At 38.8% G+C, this 18720-nt stretch overlaps 1 protein-coding gene across 4 annotated transcripts in view; it reads right to left on the bottom strand.

The window, feature by feature from the left end:
- ATP11C (ATPase phospholipid transporting 11C) overlaps window positions 1–18720 on the bottom strand; it is a 244675-nt gene that overhangs the window by 100940 nt on the left and 125015 nt on the right. For all 4 annotated transcript variants that reach the window (XR_008914630.1, XM_056809271.1, XM_056809273.1 and 1 more), the window contains 3 exons: window positions 18252–18359; window positions 6048–6176; window positions 898–1001 (listed from right to left, as the gene is read on the bottom strand). Coding sequence is in view for 3 of the 4 variants with exons in the window: in XM_056809271.1 (XP_056665249.1) it covers window positions 898–1001; window positions 6048–6176; window positions 18252–18359 (341 nt within the window). In the remaining variant the exon portion in view is untranslated. The remainder of the gene's footprint in view (window positions 1–897; window positions 1002–6047; window positions 6177–18251; window positions 18360–18720) is intronic.

The following is an 18720-nucleotide window of genomic DNA, read 5'->3' as shown; positions in this document are numbered from 1 at the left end:
TTCTTTAGGCCTCAGTTTCCTCATGAGTAAAATAAAGAGGTTGAACTCAATGACCTCTAAGATTCCTTCTAGCTTTAAATCTATAATCACACACAATGATAATTGAACCATTGGGAATGATCTTTAAGCAATAATGGAGATTAGGGAAAATGCCAACACTTGGGAAGAAAACATTCCAAATATCAAAGTGGGCAAAAAGATAATTCCCAAAGCTAGATAGCCCAGGAAAATTCTGGAAATTTTGGAAAAAATTATTTTAAAGAGAATGTGAGTGGGACGGCTAGGTGGCTCAGTGGATGGAGAGTCAGGCTCAAAGACACACAGTCTCAGGTTCAAAACTGCCCTCAGACACTTTCTAGTTGTGTAATGCTGGCCAAGTCAAGTAATACCCATTGCCTAGAACTTTCTGTTCTTCTGCCTTGGAACCAATATAAGGTATTGATTCTAAGATGGAAGGTGAAGGTTTAAAAAAATAAAGAGAAACGGGAGAGAGAATCTCTGTACTGGATGGAAAGAAAGCCAGAGGGAGGGGTTGAGTGAGGAGAGGAAGGGCACCTAACTCCTAAGATCCCTTCCAAAACTAAAATTCTTGGATCCTAAGATTCTGCCTTTTGGAATAAGAAGTCTTACATTTATGAGATGAACATCTAATAGTCATGTTGGTAAATTTAAAAATAAAGAACAATCTTAAACAAGTTTCCCAGGATCATGATGGGTTTTGCCAGGCCCACATTGAGCAAAGCTGATCCTTGGATCATTTTGCTGCCAAAGGAAAAGAACAGCTCCTATAAACACAAAGACAAGAGGGCTGGCAGAAGGCTTTGCATTTCTATGTAACATTTGCATGAAAGGAAAACAGACCACAGAGAATAGTAAAGGAAACCTGGGACTCCTTACTTGTATAGGTCAGGTTGAGGCTGCTCACACTCAATGGTGGCACTGATTTTACCGTAGGAATGAATCGTGTTAAGTGAACTGGTATCACGGACAGAATATTGCGTCTGGGCGAAAGCAGAAGTGAAAACCAAAAAGAGAAAAGAGAAGAAAAAAGTGAGTCTTTTTGTAAACATCTACCCACAGGATTCTAGGAACACAGTATGGCTCAGTGAGCCATTTTGGCAGAAGCCTACAAATATTGATGCACAAAATCCACAAATAAGTTGTACAATATTATTCTTAAAATGTATCAGAGGTAATTAGATGCTCCCCCTGCTGCTTTGGGATTTTAATGATACTGAAGAACTAGAAGCCATTCTCATGACCTACTGCTGGGAAATTTCAGTTTGTAGCATGCATGTAATTAAGTGAGAAGCCCATGGAAAAAAATCAATGTATTTATATTTTTATCCTATTCATGGATCTGAGTCCTATTATTGCCCTCGCCACAGTGGACTGACTTGGCTCAATATGCACAAATGAAGCAGCCGCCTCTCAGTGCTGAAAACGTTCCAATTCTGCCAGGAGCAAGAACCAGCATTAGTAGTGCCATTACCCAAATAGCTTTATTAATGAATTCTAAGAGGCTTCCAAATGACTACATTCGAGATTGAGGTGAGAGGGATTATGTGCCTACTTTTATTCAGGCCTCTGGACCCTTCTCTTGCTATATATTATAGATTTGATTAATTTCACATGGAAAGTACAGAGCCAGATGAAACATCTTATAAAGCCACCACCCCAGCACTCCCGACCAATGTCTAATGCAGATACAAAAGGCTCATCCTGGAGGAAGGCTGGTGTCATTTTCTAAGTGGGATATTAAGGAAACATCTGAGTCATACTTAGCTGCAGAGCTCCAGAAATTGAAGCCCACTCCGCCACCCATTCCTTTTAGCTACTTCAGAAGTCATTTAAAAGGTTTCATTCCCAACAAAGAGACTCAAAAATAATTTCAGTATCCAAGCTCAGCTCTGTCCATTTTTTTAATCAAGAGAAAGTAAAAGGCCCTTTCATCTGTGAACCTTCGTACCCATTTCTTCCTGTTAATGTACAACCTTGGGCAAATTACGCCACTTGGGCTACAGGTTCCCTCTTATGAAAAATGAATAAGCTGGAGGTCCCATCTAGCACAAAATCTATGATCCTGTGATCCCCATGACCTAGGTTAGATCATTTGCTTTCTTTGGACCTCAGTTTCTAAATCAGTAAAATGAAACATTTGAATTAGATGGCCCCTGAATTTCCTTCTAGCTCCATAGCTCTCTCATCCTATGATACTGAATACTATTGAATGTCATTTTCCTTAAAGGCAGAATAAGGTCTTGGCACACAGTAGGCATCTAAGGAGGGAAATGAGGAGATTAAGACTGTGAATGGTTTACTGTGGGAATTGAGTGATCCACACTATTTTATGACTCAATTCTGGAGCTAGCTCACTTCCTATTCAATTATGAGACTAGTTTAGTTAGTGAGAAAAATTCATTCAATTGTGGGAATTGGGAGAAAACCTTGCTACTCTGTTTGAACCTCGCTCTGCATGACTGGGAAGATAGCCCACTCTCCCGTGATTTTTTGAGACCCTTAACTAAGGGCCTATGTTATGCTGAACAGAAACCTGGTCAGATCTAAAGACAGATACAAGGAGTTTTCTCACAATTATACATATCAAGCAACCTATATATCTTTTCAGAAAAACCAGCCCCATACAGATCAATTGGTCATGGTTTCCAGGTTCCTCTGATTATACATAGATACTTGGAGGGGAGTGGAACACCTCTTTTTCTAATTTCAGAGAACTGTGCCTGTTCGCTCCTTCTTTCTCTCTCTCTCAACTTGCAAAGTCCCTAATCTTTTCTCCAATTAGAAATGAGATCACCGAACATTGTACTGTTTCCTTTTAATTAACTAGTCTTATTTGATTGTTTTTAATGTTTAAAAGGCTATCTCCCCCTTTATTCAGGATCCTGTACCAAAGCTGAGGAAGGAGCCTGGTCCCTATTTGTTAGCTAATTGACATACGTTGCTTAATAAATCAAAATATTTGGAAGTTCAAACCTTGGTTTCCTCAGTATTTCATCTTTCACCTGCCACACTAAGGAAGGCTTACTGAATTGAACTAAATCTGCAGTTTAACAACTGACAGCTAAGCTGCCAGGTCGTAGTCTCCAGGGTTTGGTAACATCAGTCGGGCCAGAGGCCAGAGGATATGTCTCCTCTTCCCTTCCAAAGGCTTAATACATGAGAATTCCCTCTTCCCCCATGGCTTTGGAGGACTATTACATCATGTAGAGCTGGCAGAGGCAGGCTGGATTTGACATTGCTAGAGCCAACCAGGTGAGTACATTATTCACTGGCTTAAGTAAACGTATTTTCACAAGTTCATAATTCTTCCCAGTAATAATTTATGAAGTTGTGCCCTAAGGGACTGGAAGGGATGATCAAATTCCTTCCAATCATATCACTTGCACCCTGGGAAAGAAGCTATTCTTTCAAAAGAGTATTCCTCACTTGTAAAAGGTTCAGTGTCAAGACCAGAGATAAACCAGAAAGCTTAGTTCCATGAAATTGTGCCTCTTCTGTCTTGGAATATGCTCATTACCAAGTTTTCTCCAACTAGATGAAGAGTCACTAATAAATACAATAAGGTGTGAACATTTTGGTTTGATAGATTTAGAGAGTTGTTTTGGTTTCTTCATTTCTTTAACCAGTTTCCTTCCCAGTTTGGGGGATTTATAACCTGTCTCACCCATCTGGAGTGTGAATCTTAAAAATTCAGACTCTACCTTAGAACATTTTTGGTCAAGGCTGCTATCTTCCCCTTATTTTTCAATGAAGGTACTTAGTCAGGAATGTATGTGGGAACTCTTAACATTACTCCACCCATACTTAGGCATACTTTAGGGGAAGATAAAGTTGTAAAATCCTGATTGAACAATGAAAAGTCCCCAACCCATACTTAAAGTGAAGCAAGAACCCTTAAGCTAGGTCTATTTTTAGATCTAATACAAAGGGGTGCTAAGTACCTATGAAGATCAAATTAATCAGGCAACTTACAAAGGACAAGATTAGTCTACTCAGGTGTGAATTACTCAAAAGTCTTAGTCTACTCAGGTATGAATTAAGAATGGTCAGTCCTTTGGAAAACGTCTACTGTGATTGGTAGATGTAGAAATTTAGGGGAGGTGACATAGGAGAAAATTTTCTTTAAAAGGAAGGAGCTGGAGGGCTCTGGGATTAATTCAGCTTCAGAGCTGAATTGGAGGCTGGTCTCTCTCTCTGTGGCTGAACTTAGTTCAGCTTCCTGAGCTAAACAGGAGGGTCTTTCTGAACACTAGAGTTTTGCTTGGAAGGATCTTGTGGTGAGTGATTAAAGACTGACTTAGTCTCTCTCTTAAGGCTCAGGCCTAGGCCATGTGGGCCTAGGCCCTTCATATTATGTTTCTCTTATTCTCTCTCCTTTCCCTAAAATTCCTTTATTTGTAATAATTAAAATCTCCATAAAAACCCAGCTGACTTGGGTATTTTCATATTTTGGGAAATTTCCCATGGCGACCACTTTATTTTAAATATAAAATCAAGACACTAAAAATTATCTTTACAGTTTGGGCAATTCACAGTCTTGAAACCATATTTTTGCAGTCACAGTTTAAGGCAACCACTCTTTTATCTGTAACAGGAGTCAGTCAGTTGCCAAGTACAGGACAATGCATTCCAATCCAATCCAATCCAATCCAAGAACATTCTCTAAATGCCTACTACACCTGTCTTATTCACTCACTTCTCTCCCACTCAAATAACTATCACTAGCTAGATTGAGCCCTCATCATTCCCTCACTAGGACTAATGTAGTAATCTCCTAATGGGTCTCCTTGCCTCCAATCTCTCCCCTCTGCAAATGAGCCTCCAAAGAGTTGCCAAAAATCATCATTCTGAGGTAAAGGTCTAACTAGATTGTGATCATGCTAAAAAGTGTTGATAGTTCTCTTCTACCCATAGAATTAAATTTAAAAACTTTTAGTCTACCTTTTGAGGCCTTCTACACTTTGACTCCACTTAACACTCCCGAACTTGACATTTCATTACCCATCTTCCTGAGTTTGTCCCAGGTCTTCCTCTACATCTGTGATTCACTCTTTCTTCATCCCTACCTTTCAAATTCTTGTCATCCTTTAAGCTTTACCTCAGGTGTCACCTGGCTATAGAATGGTAAATAGGGCACAATACTTGGAATCAAGAACAGAAAGGTTCTTATCCAACCTCAGACACTTACGTGTCAAAGAAGCTCATCCCCTCCCATTCCTGAGTAACTTTACCTGTCTATCAAACATTCCTGACATACCACAGTTGATCCAGGGTTGCTTTGGTGTACATTCTTTACATCAATAAAAGTTAAGGTTTGGAGGGAAATTGGGAGAACCACTGAGAGACAGACGAGAGGACCATGAGAGAACCACTAAGAGAAGAGACAGAGCAGGCAGGTGAGGGGAAATGAGGAAGAGACTGGCAGGCTAGGGACCACGCGGTCAGGTTACTTATAGTAGTAACATTGTCTATCTATCTTCCAATAAACTTAATAAAAAAATATATATATGTATGTATACATATATATATCTTGGTAGAAATAATATATTTATTTTAATTATTACACTTACTAGCTATGTCCTATGGCAAGTAACTTACACAATCTGTGCCTCAGTTTCCTTAAGTGTAAAATGAAGAAGTTGGCCTCAACTTCCATCTTCCCTTTCAGCTGTAAATCCATGATTCTCTGGGAAACCTTCCTTAATTCTACCCTCTCACAGATGGCACTGCCTGCTCCTGCCTTATTGATCTAAAACCATGGGGTATCCTTCCCAGTAGAAAGGAATTTATGTGACAGCAAAGAGTGTTTTGCTTTTGTCTTTTGGAATTTCATTCCCACTATTCAAACTGAGCACCCTTAGGAACCTGTGCAAATGAAACTGCCAGTAAATAAAACTCTACGAATAACTGCACCAACATTGCTTTCTAATGAGACATACCAAGAGAAAAGAAAAATACAAATTTCCTCTGAATGATTAATTACTCTGAGTTGAAAGTGAAAAATCCAGATTCTTGCACTACATTACCTTGCAATTGGATTCCCCATCAAGACTAGCCGTGGTAACATAACAGGTCCCATCCTCATTGCTTGATGACAGAAGAATGAGATCACAAGGAAACGTTTCATCTGCTTGCACCTCAACAATATCGCCAACCTAGAAGGGAAAGAATGAAAAGGAAGTTCAGTCCCTTTCAAAGCATTCAATCATTTTCATGGGGAAATATGCACATTAGATTAGGCCTAAAGACCTCCCTTTTGGAGCTGAGTGACTCCTTCCAAGTCCTGAACCATGATAAGGTGGTGAAACTGTTCTTTGTGAGTGACAAGAGTTCTCCCTGAAGGTTACAAGGAAAGAAGGGAGATCCTCTGGCACTTTAAGAGACTCACAGACCATGCAGGCGGACCTTAGCCCTCCATCAATTACTTGGGGGATTATGTTTCTCATTTCTTCTCTGTCATGATTGACAAAGATATCTTCCAGATATATCCAAATGCCTTTATTCGTAATTGTGTTCATAGAAAGTTCTGTGTGACAAATCAGAAAGGACACATTGGCTGAAGTATTATAATTATTCTGGACTGGCTCTTTCTTTACTGCCTAATGAGAAGAATTCATGCTCAAGTCTATTGGATACAGTGTGCATTTACTAAGCACCTACTGTGCAAGTCCCTTTGCTAGACCTTGGGGATACAAGGAAAAAACAAAACAATCCACTACCAAAAGGAACCTACACTCCCATTTACATTCTCTCCATTAACTCTGAGATCATACATGAATGTAAAATAATTTCACCAATGAACCACTTGCCAAACAGTCAGCCAGCACCCTAAGAATCAATTCATTCTCTTAACGACAGAGAACTGACAGTGAAGTGTGCTTCTCTCTTCTCAGAGGAATGGTACCAAGGCATACACTGAGGCCAATGCATGGATATGTTTTGCAATGAAGGGGTAGAAGATGAAGAATATGCTCCAATGACTGGAAATTATCAACAATGTCGTGTTTCATTTTTCTTTGGGGAAAAAATAAGTATTTTTAAATAAGACAAATGATTCCTGCATCTAGGAGCATGCAAGTTCCTAAAATAAAGGAAAGGTGCCTTAAAGAGGACAGAACCTACCACAAACTGTTGTGAAAAAGCACTCAAAGATACCAAGCGATCTGCCATGTCAGGGAGGGGGAAGAGAAAAAAGGAGTGAGGGAGGGTGAGAATTTGTCTCAAAAGTAAGTAAAAAATGAAGGATAAAATAATTGCTTTTTTCATGTATTTGAGGAAAAAAATATTATTTTTAAAAGAAATAAAAGTATTCAAAGAACCTAGAACTTTACATCCAAACTTGCAATGTATTATGCATCTTAAGTACTGCTGTTAAATTCATCAGATTTTTAAATTACTTTGATTATTTAAAACAATTTAAATTATTCCTATTCTAGCGAGATTTCAAAGAGAAACATAAAAAATACCTCTTATTACATCTTTTGATATAGTGACAACTGGAGTGATATTTACTTAAAGAAAGACAGTGACTCTCCCCTCCACCTTCATCTTCCTCACTTCTCTCAGCATCCCTGGCTTCCTTTAAGCCTCAGCTCATGGGACATTGCAAATTTTGAAATTTCTCAGACTTGTGAATGTTAAAAATTTCCCCATTGGGGAATTCTCAATTGGAACAATTCCCTACTGGGAAAATTCCTCATTTTGACTGTGAGAACTCGCCAGGATCAGAAATGGGAGGACCTCTACTCCACCCATACTTAAGACTGCTTTAGGGGAGAAAACTCCTTGCTAAACAATGAAAGTACATAGACCCATACTTATAATGAGACAAGGAGTTCTTTGAGCCATGCCTGTTTTTAGAATTGATACAATGGGATGCTAGGTACCTATAAAGGTTGGGCAACTTGTAAACTTGCCAGGAGCAAAGAGGTGAAAACTTATTCAGAGGTTTTCTCTTGAGGGGATTAGTCGACTCAGCTGTGTTTTCTCTGGTTCAGACTTACTCAGAGGTTTTCTACTAAAGGGATTAGTCGACCCAGCAGTGTTTTTAGAATGGGTTGTCCTTTGGAAAACGTCTACTGTGATTGGTAGATGTAAGGACTTAGGGAAGGTGACATAGAGAAAACACCCTATATAAGAAAACGCAGAATCTCTTGAAAGAGAATCCTTTTGGAGAAATCTCTTATGAGGATCGCTTGAGGAGATCTCTTGAGGGGAGGCTTTAGAGGCTTTTGGAAGGAGATTCTTTTGGAGAAAGCTTGATAGGAGCTCTTGGAGGAAATCTCTAAGGAGGTCTCTCAAGGGATGCTGACTCTGGCTGGAACTCCCTCTGGGGAGACTCTGTCCCTCTGAATCCCTTACTTGGACAAATCTTATGGTGAGTGATAAAAGACTGACTGATTCTCTCTCTCTTAAGACTCAGGTCTAGGCCATGTTGGCTTAAGGCCCTTCATACTTATACTTTTTTTTCTCTCTCTCTCTCTTTCTTTGATTACTCATTGTATTATTAATTAAAGTCTCTATAAAACCCAGTTGACAGCCCCGGGTTCAACTGACTAGCAGAACAGGTCACTGAGCTGGGAGGCAGGAGATCTTGGTTCCAGTTCTGTTTCTGCCATGTCATTTTATGGCCTTTATTAAATAACTTACTTCCTCTAACCTTTGAGGTAAAAATGTAGAACAGTATGAGCATGTGATTAAGGTATCAGCATTCCTATCTATATTGTTGTTCTGCCATCTCTGGCATGTCATACTCCTTGTAACTCCTTTTGGGATTTTCTTGGGAAAGATCATTCTCTTTTCTAAATCATTTTACAGATGAAGAAACTAAGGAAATGGGGTAAAGTGACTTGCCCAGGGTCATGCATTAAGTGTCGGAGGGCAGATTTGAACTCGGGAAAATAAGTCTTCAGAACTCCAGGTCTGGTCCACTCTCCTCTGTGCCACCTAGCTGCACCTATTCCTGTCTATAAAATGAAAAAATTATACTTAGACTAGCAGGTTTCAACTTTGTGATCTGAGGATCCTCTTCTGCTTTTAAATATTGAGTACCCCCAAACAGATTTTTTTCCATGTTCTATCTAGTTAGATTTACTCTATTAAAAATTAAAATATGGAGGCAGAGTCAAGATGGAGGCCTAGAAGGAACAGAAGTTCAGACCTCTGAATATCCTTCCTTACTAATCACAAACTGAATGCACCTAGCGGACTGTAAATCAAACCTAACAACAAGACAGAGCTAAGGAACCCTCCTGCTGGACTCAATTCAAAAGGTAAGCCCCCCAAAAAGCCAGAATCTGAGAACACTCGGGTTTAAGGGGAAGGCAAAAGGAAGGTCCCAGGACCCGTCCCCCCGCCCACCTAGAGTTCTGAAACTGCAGCGGCATCGGGAACTTCTGGGCGGGCAAAGGTGCTGGTCTGGAGGGTGGACCTTGCGGGTAGGGCTGTGACAAATTCAGAGCTTCGAAAACAGATGGCGGGGAAGGAGCTAGAGAGGGAGCATAGAGCTGGCAGCCTGGCCAGAGCTGTGGATATCCTCCATATTTGCTCCAGCTTCCAGGAGGTTTTGAACTCAGACCACACCCAGCCCAACCAAGCTGAACTTAATCCCATCAAAATACTTCAGAACTCAGGGAAGCCCAGGCTCCACACCCCTCCTAACTGACTGCCAGGCTTTAATCCAATCAAAAGCCTCCAGAGGACAGGAAAGATCAAACCCCCAACAAAACTCCCCTAGAGACTACACCTAGAGAGCTTCTGTCAAAGCTCCAAGAGAGGAGACTGACAGAAGTCCCCAAAACCAAAAAAATGAGAGGAGCAAGAACACAGACAAATATGGGAAGCAAAGAAGGGGTGAATATGTGCAAACAATAGAAAAAGAAGAAAGAAATTACAATAGACAGCTTCTATACAGGGAACAGAACAGAGGAGGAGGGAACAGCAAAAGATAAATTGCTATCACCTAGACAGGTAGAAGAATTACACTTAGAGGGAACAGTGACAAACTGTATAGGATGAAAGGACAAGACATAAATAGGTATAGAGAGATATGCATGTATAAATACATATACATGTGTGTGTATATATATATACACACATATACCTAGAGCTTAAGAAAAAGAGGCTAATACTAAAAGAAATGGGAAAAGAAACAAATGGAGGTAAATTTATACATCACAAAGAAGCTCGTGGAGGGAGAGGGAAGAACATTAATACACTGGAAGGGTAAAGAGGTTGGAGATAGGAAATACTCAGCTCTTACGTGCTTTGAAATTGACCCAAAGAGAGAACAACAATCTAATCCATTGGGGCACAGAATAGATTTGCGCCCTAGAGGGGAGTAGAAGGGTAACAAACGGACTGGTGGGGTGAGAAGCAGTACAAGGAATGGAGAGGATGGGGGGGGGGGGGGGCAATTTTAGAAAGACTACAGGGAAAATAAGGGGGGGATAAGAAGGGAGGGGGCTAGAAAGAGAAGTAAAATAAGGGTGGGAACTAAGGGGACCAATTAAAAACCAACATTGGTGTAGAAGGAAATAGTGAAAAAAGAAAAGGCAGGACCAGTAGAAATCAAAATACTGGGAAATACACAGCTAGTAATCATAACTCTGAATGTGAATGGAATGAACTCACCCATAAAACGCAAGTGAATACCAGAGTGGATTAGAATCTAAAACCCTACCATATGCTGTCTGCAAGAAACACACATGAGGAAGGTTGATACACATAGGGTGAAAGTAAGAGGATGGGACCAAATCTATTGGCCATCAACTGATAAAAAGAAGGCAGGAGTTGCAATCATGACATCTGACAAAGACAAAGTAAAAATAAATCTAGTTAAAAGAGATAGGGAAGGTAATTACATCCTGTTAAAAGGCAGTATAGAAAATAAGGAAATATCTGTACTCAACATGCATGCACCAAATGGCATAGCATCCAAATTTCTAAAGGAGAAACTAGAGGAGCTCAAGGATGAAATAGATAAGAAAAACTATACTAGTGGGAGACCTGAACCTTCCTTTATCTGAACTAGATAAATCAAACCAAAAAATAAATGAGAAAGAGGTAAGAGAAGGGAATGAAATCTTAGAAAAATTAGAGTTAGTAGACATGTGGAGAAAAATAAATAGGGACAAAAAGGAATATACCTTCTTTTCAGCAGCACATGGTACATTCACAAAAATTGACCGTGTATTAGGGCATAAAAAAATTGCGAACGAGTGCAAAAGAGCAGAAATAATAAATGCAAACTTCTCAGATCACAATGCAATGAAAATAATAATAATTAGTAAGGGTACATGGAGAGGTAAATCACAAATTAATTGGAAATTAAACAATACGATTCTCCAAAACCGGTTAAAGAACAAATCGCAGAAACAATAACTTCATTGAAGAAAATGACAATGATGAGACATCCTTTCAAAACCTATGGGATGCGGACAAAGCAGTGCTCAGGGTGAAATTTATATCCTTGAGTTCATATATTAACAAATTAAGAAGGGAAAAAGTCAATGAATTGGGTATACAAATTAAAAAACTAGAAAGCGAACAAATTAAAAATCCTCAGATGAAGACTAAATTGGAGATCCTAAAAATCAAAGGAGAAATTAATAAAATTGAAAGTCAAACAACTATTGATTTAATAAATAAGACTAGAAGCTGGTACTTTGAAAAAAACAAATAAAATAGACAAAGTACTAGTCAGTCTAATTAAAAAAAAGAAAGAAAGAAAAACAAATTGACAGTATTGTGAGATTTTAAATAGTGAAGCCCATAAACTATAGTGAGTTAAAATGGTGGAAGATATAAATTGTGATAGATATAAGAGAGGGTGAGTAAATTTGACCGCAGAAAATATGTTCTCACTACAGTGTCTTGGTTTTTAAATCAAATATAAGGTGGTCGCCAGGGAAATATTCCCAATTATTCAAATACCCAAGTCAACTGGGTTTTATAGAGAATTTAATTAATACAAATGTAGAATTAAAGAAAAGAGAGAGAGAAAAAGGAAATAAGTATGAAGGGCCTTAAGCCAACATGGCCTAGACCTGAGTCTTAAGAGAGAGAGATCAGTCAGTCAGTCTTTTAACACTAACCACAAGGTCTGTCTAAACAAGGATTCTAGTGACACCAGGCCAGCATCATTTCAGCTGCTTTCACCAGCTCCCTCCTCCATCTGAATGTTTCAGAATCAGTCCTTCCTCAATCTGAATGTTTCAGAATGAGTCCTCCTCAAGCTGAATGTTTCAGAATGACTCCCAGTTCTTCTCTGAGCTCTTATTTTAAAGGGCAAAATCTCCTATGTCACCTCCCCTAAGTTCTTCCATCTACCAATCACTGTAGATGTTTTCCAAAAGACAGCCCATTTTGAATTCACAGCTGAGTAGAATAATCTCTTTAGTAAGTCAAAATGCTGCTGTGTTGACTAATTTCATTAAGAGAAAACCTCTGAGTAAGTTTTCACCTTTTAGGTCTAAGTAGTTTACAAGTTGCCCCACCTTTATAGGCATCTAGCATCCCATTGTATCAATTCCAAAGCGGGCATGGCTCAAAGAACTCCTTTCCTTTATAAGTATGGTTTTCAAGTACTTTCATTGTTTAGCAAGGAGTTTTCTGCCCTAAAGCAGTCTTAAGTACTGGTGGAATCAAGGTCCTCCCATAGCAAGGAGTTTTCTCCCCTAAAGCAGTCTTAAGTAGGGGTGGAGTAGGGATACTCCCATAGGAAGGAGTTTTCACATTCAAGTAGAGTTCTCACTATCTGGTAGGGAATTATTTCAAGTAGGGAATTGGAGGATTCCTCAATGTGGAGTAAAATTTTTAACATTCATAAGTCTGTGAAATTTTAAGGTTTAGAGTATCCAAGATGAAAAGGGAGACCTCTCCTTTAATGAAGAGGAAATTAAGGCAATCATTAAAAACTACTAAGCCCAATTATATGGCAACAAATATGGCAACCTAGGTGAAATGGATGAATATTTACAAAAATATAAATTGCAGGGTGCAGCTGGGTAACTCAGTGGATTGAGAGCCAGGCCTAGAGACAGGAGGTCCTAGGTTCAAATCTGGGCTCAGACACTTCCCAGCTCTGTGACCCTGAGCAAGTCACTTGACCCCCATTGCCTAGCCCTTACCACTCTTCTGCCTTGGAGCCAATACACAGTATTAACTCCAAGACAGAAGGTAAGGGTTTAAAAAAAAAAAAATATATATATATATATATATATATAAATTGTGTACACTAACAGAGGAAGAAATAAATTACCTAAACAACCCCATATCAGAAAAATAAATTGAACAAGTCATCAAAGAACTCCCTAAGAAAAAAATCCCCAGGTCCAGATGGATTCACAAATGAATTCTATCAAACATTCAAAGAACAACTAATTCGAATATTATACAAAATTATTTGACAGAATAAGCAAAGGAGTTCTACCAAATTCATTTTATGACACAAACATGGTACTGATCCCAAAGCCAGGAAGGTCAAAAACAGAGAAAGAAAACTATAGACCAATCACCTTAATGAATATAGATGAAAAAATCTTAAATAGGATACTAGCAAAAAGACTCCAGCAAGTCATCATGAGGGTTATTCATTATGACCAGGTAGGATTCATACCAGGAATGCAAGGATGGTTCAACATTAGGAAAACTATCCACATAGTTGACCACATTAACAAGCAAACTGACAAAAATCACATGATTATCTCAATAGCTGCAGAAAAAGCCTTTGATAAAATACAACACTCATTCCTATTGAAAACATTAGAAAGTATAGGAATAGAAGGGCCTTTCCTAAAAATAATAAACAGTATATAACTAAAACCATCAACAAAAATCATCTGCAATGGGGATGAAGTAAAAAACTTCCCAATAAGATCAAGAGTGAAAGAAGGATGCCCATTATCATCCCTATTATTTAACATTGTACTAGAAACATTAGCAGTAGCAATTAGAGAAGAAAAAGAAATTGAAGGTTTTAAAATTGGCAATGAGGAGACCAAGCTATCACTCTTTGCAGATGATATGATGGTATACGTAAGGAATCCTAGAGAATCAACCAAAAAGCTCGTTGAAATAATCAACAACTTTAGCAAAGTTGCATGATACAAAATAAACCCGCATAAGTCATCAGCATTTCTATATATCTCCAACCCATATCAGCAGCAAGAATTAGAAAGAGAAATTCCATTTAAAATCACCCTACACAATATAAAATACTTAGGAATCTATCTGCCGAGACAAACACAGGAACTATATGAACACAACTACAAAACACTCTCCAGACAATTAAAACTAGATCTAAACAATTGGAAAAACATTGATTGCTAATGGGTGGGACGAGCTAACATAATAAAAATGACAATCCTACCGAAATTAATTTACTTATTTAATGCTATACACATTGAACTACCAAAAAACTTCTTTATGGAATTAGAAAAAAACATAACAAAGTTTATTTGGAAGAACCAAAGATAGCCAGGGAAATCATGGGAAAAAATGCAAAGGAAGGTGGCCTTGCAGTCCCAAATCTCAAACTATACTATAAAGCAGTAGTTATCAAAACAATTTGGTACTGGTTAAGAGACAGAAAGGAGGATCAGTGGAATAGACTTGGGGCAAATGGCCTCAGCAAGACAATCTATGATACACCCAAAGATCCCAGTTTTGGGGAGCAAAATCCACTTTTTGATTAAAACAAAACTGCTGGGAAAATTGGAAGACAGTATGGGGGACATTATGTTTGGATCAACATCTCACACCCTACACCAAGATAACCTCAGAATGGGTAAAATGACTTGAATATAAAGAATGAAACTATAAGCAAATTAGGCGAACACAGAATAGTATACTTGTCAGATCTTTGGGAAAGGAAAGACTTTAAAACCAAGCAAGAGCTAGAAAAAAATCACAAAATGTAAACTCAGTAATTTTGATTACATCAAATTAAAAAGTTTTGTACAAACAAAACTAATGCATCCAAAATTAGAAGGGAAGCAACAAATTGGGAAACAATCTTCATTACAAAAACCTGACAAAGGTCTAATTACTCAAATTTATAAAGAGCTAAACCAGTTGTACGAAAAATCAAGCAATTCTCCAATTGATAAATGGGCAAGGGACATGAATAGGCAATTTTCAGTTAAAGGAATCAAAACTATTAATAAGCACATGAAAAAGTGCTCTAAATCTCTTATAATCAGAGAAATGCAAATCAAAACAACTCTGAGGTATCACCTCACACCCAGCAGATTGGCTAACATGACAGCAAAGGAAAGTAATGAATGCTGGAGGGTATATGGCAAAGTTGGGACATTAATGCATTGCTGGTGGAGTTGTGAACTGATCCAACCATTCTGGAGGGCAATTTGGAACTATGCCCAAAGGGCGCTAAAAGACTGTCTGCCCTTTGATCCAGCCATAGCACTGCATGGTTTGTATCCCAAAGAAATAATAAGGAAAAAGACTTGTACAAGAATAATTCATCGCTGCACTCTTTGTGGTGGCCAAAAATTGGAAAATGAGGAGATGCCCTTCAATTGGGGAATGGCTGAACAAATTGTGGTATATGTTAGTGATGGAATACTATTGTGCTCAAAGCAATAATAAAGTGGAGGAATCCTATGGGGACTGGAACAACCTCCAGGAAGTAATGCAAAGTGAGAGGAGCAGAACCAGGAAAACATTATACACAGAGACTGATACTCTGTGGTACAATCGAATTTAATGGACTTCTCCATTAGTGGCAATGCAATGTCCCTGAACAACTTGGAGGAATCTATGAGAAAGAACATTATCCACATTCAAAGGAAACACAGTGGGAGTAAAAACACGAAAGAAAAACAACTGCTTGAATACATGGGTTGAAGGCATATTGTTGGGGATGCAGACTCCAAATGAACATCCTAGTGTAAACAACAACATGGAAATAGGTTCTGATCAAGGACACAAGTAATACTCAATGAAATTGCAAGTTGACTGTGGGAAGAGTGGGTGGAGGGGAGGGAGGGAAATAATGTGATTATTGTAACCAAGGAGTAAAGTTCTAAATTGACTAAATAAACTTATTCAAATGAAAAAAAAGGTGGATTTCTGACAAAGGAAAAAAAAGAAAGTGCCCCTCCTAAAATGCAGATCCAAGCCTATCATTTTCAAATTCAACAAACTGTTATTTCTCCTTGTAAAAAAAGAAGAAATTAAAACATGAAAAGTTTTGACTTTTTTTGTTTGACAGACCATCTGAGAGGGGCTCCCAGACTATACTTTTTAAAGAATATTTTCTTTCTCCACTTACAGGTAGTGCCAATTTTCAACAATACATTTTCCAAAAATTGTAAGATCCAAGTGATCTCCCTCTCTTCCTTCCTTCCCCAACATGGTAAGTAATTAAATCTGAGTTATGCATGTATGGCCACGCAAAATCTATTTCCATATTGGTCCCAGACTCTGAGAACCTCTGGATAAGAGAATTTCCAAGAGGCTCTTTTGCCAAGTCTGTCTCTGAAGAAGCAGCTACTCTCCCTGTGAGAGTTAAAATTTGTTCTCACATTCAAGCCAACGGCTTTGATCCAATAATATTTAACTGAGATCAATCTCAGTGGCCAGACTGAGTCAGAATGGGGAATAGGGGGAAAGGGACAGATGTGAAGTGGGCTCTTTCCAGATGTGATGAGATCATGGGATCTCAGCCTAAGGTGGACTGTGAGGGGGGCTGGCAGAGTAGTAGATGAGGAAGAGGGAGGTGGGGAAGATGCAGAAGGACGTAACCAAAGTTGTCAATCTGTAGTGGTTGCTGACTTTACCTTCTGGGATCATAGAATCTTATATCTGGCCCCAGAAGGGACCTTCAAGACCAAGTAGTACAACCTGTTCATATTACAGAGGAAGAAAATGAGACCCAGGGAATTGAAATGACTTACCCAAGGTCACAAAGAATATCAAGGTTCTTGGGCTGATAGAGACCTTAAAGGTCACTTAGTCCCATCCCCTCATTTTGTAGGTGGGGAAACTGAGGCCAAGTGAAGTCAAGTAATCTAACCAAAGTCACCCAAAAAGTAAAAATCAGAAGTGGTATTTGAACCCAGATCCTCTGCCAATGCAAGGTAGAGATTTCAGGTCTAACTTGGAAAGAAAGGATAGAGGAAGGGGGGAAGAGGAGGAAGAGAGATAATAAATCAGACTCTGAAAATGAAAAATTCAGAAAAATTTGAGAATGTATAATGACTTCATGCAAAGTGAGATAGGCAGAAGCAGGAGAACAATTTGGATGTGAACCACAATAATGTAAAAACAGGAAAGCAGAACTCTAAACCCGTATCGATGCATTGACCTACACAGGCAGTGTAGAGATTTCTTTCATTCCAAGCACCCTTACTGTTTCAAAGAGGGTCAAATTATTATTCTCAAATAACTCTCCTTCCAGTGGTTCTCTGTATCTATCTCCTTGGTCTTTAGGTTTCTTTCAAGGGTCCACTAGAAGCTACTCCATAAATACTGGAGGCCTCATACACAGATCATAAGAATTGGGAGTAAATAGGAAAACAATCTATCATGAATTTTAATTCATCTTAGCACTTTGCTAAGTATTCCCAAACCTGCCCTAAATGAAACTTTCACCCAGAATTGTGGTGGAGCCAGCTCAAACAGGTTCATGATAGCTGCTGATTTTCAGCTTGAGTATTTACCCCTCAGAAACCAGTAAATGCCACACTTTCAAGGCCTAAATTATTGTTTTGTTGATGGTCTACATTTAAGGAAACAGTGGAGAAAATGTTAAGAATGTAAATTAAATTTAAAAGTATATCAGAGCTGGTTGTTAAATATTTACCAGCACACTGCTGCTTGTACCTAGCTCTTTTTCTTCCTGTTAAGTTTCCTCCCTCTCATAATAGGTGGGGAAAAGGGAAGTGATTTCTATTAGCATTTGAGGTTTAAGCCTTCATGGCATACAAATATATTCCTTTCTTTAAAAAAAATTATTGCTCTGTAATTACGGTGGTCAAGTTCAGCTGCAGAGATGAGTGGAATAAATGGCTCCTTTTGTTGGAGACTCCAGGTATGGATCTCAGAATTCCCTGTGAGATGCGATAACAGTGTGGATAGTAAGGGGTGAGGGGGTGAGGAGAAGAGCAGAGTACATCTGGAAATGACTGCAATTTGCATATGCTTTTTAAAGGCATCGTTACAATTTTAAAAATAAGGAAATTGATGAATTCCAATGTACAAGTTACCTCGATGGCTTCACTCTCTTTCTTAAGTCGTCTTCCCTTTTCAATAACATAGACAATGCTTTCATTTACTTCTTTGTCAGCTCGGTGTCTAAGCCAGTCTTCATATCCCTGGATGCAAAAATAAATAAATAAACCAACTCCCCAATCAGTCTCAGAGAATGAAGCATAGATATTAGCAAATTCAAGCAGCCCCTTGAAAAATGAATCATCAAGCTCTCTGGTCACACTTCAGGCATCTCCCTCCCAGGGAATCCTGTCACCCAGGAACATTCCAACAATCCCAGGCACTAGATAACACAAAGCAGACAGACAGGCATGTTGGCCCTGATGGAAATGGCTTAATTGTTTTCAAATGGTCTGTATTACCAAGATAAGTAGAAAGGCATTGGAAACCTGGGTATCTAAGTGAAACGTGAGGAAGAATGTGATGTAGCTATCAAAAATGACAAGTGACTGTGCAAGCCTGATT

Source organism: Monodelphis domestica, chromosome X, assembly GCF_027887165.1.
Source record: "Monodelphis domestica isolate mMonDom1 chromosome X, mMonDom1.pri, whole genome shotgun sequence".
Taxonomy (NCBI): Eukaryota; Metazoa; Chordata; class Mammalia; order Didelphimorphia; family Didelphidae; genus Monodelphis; species Monodelphis domestica.
Note: the sequence above shows the minus strand (reverse complement) of the source record. Positions and strands in the feature narration are given on the sequence as shown.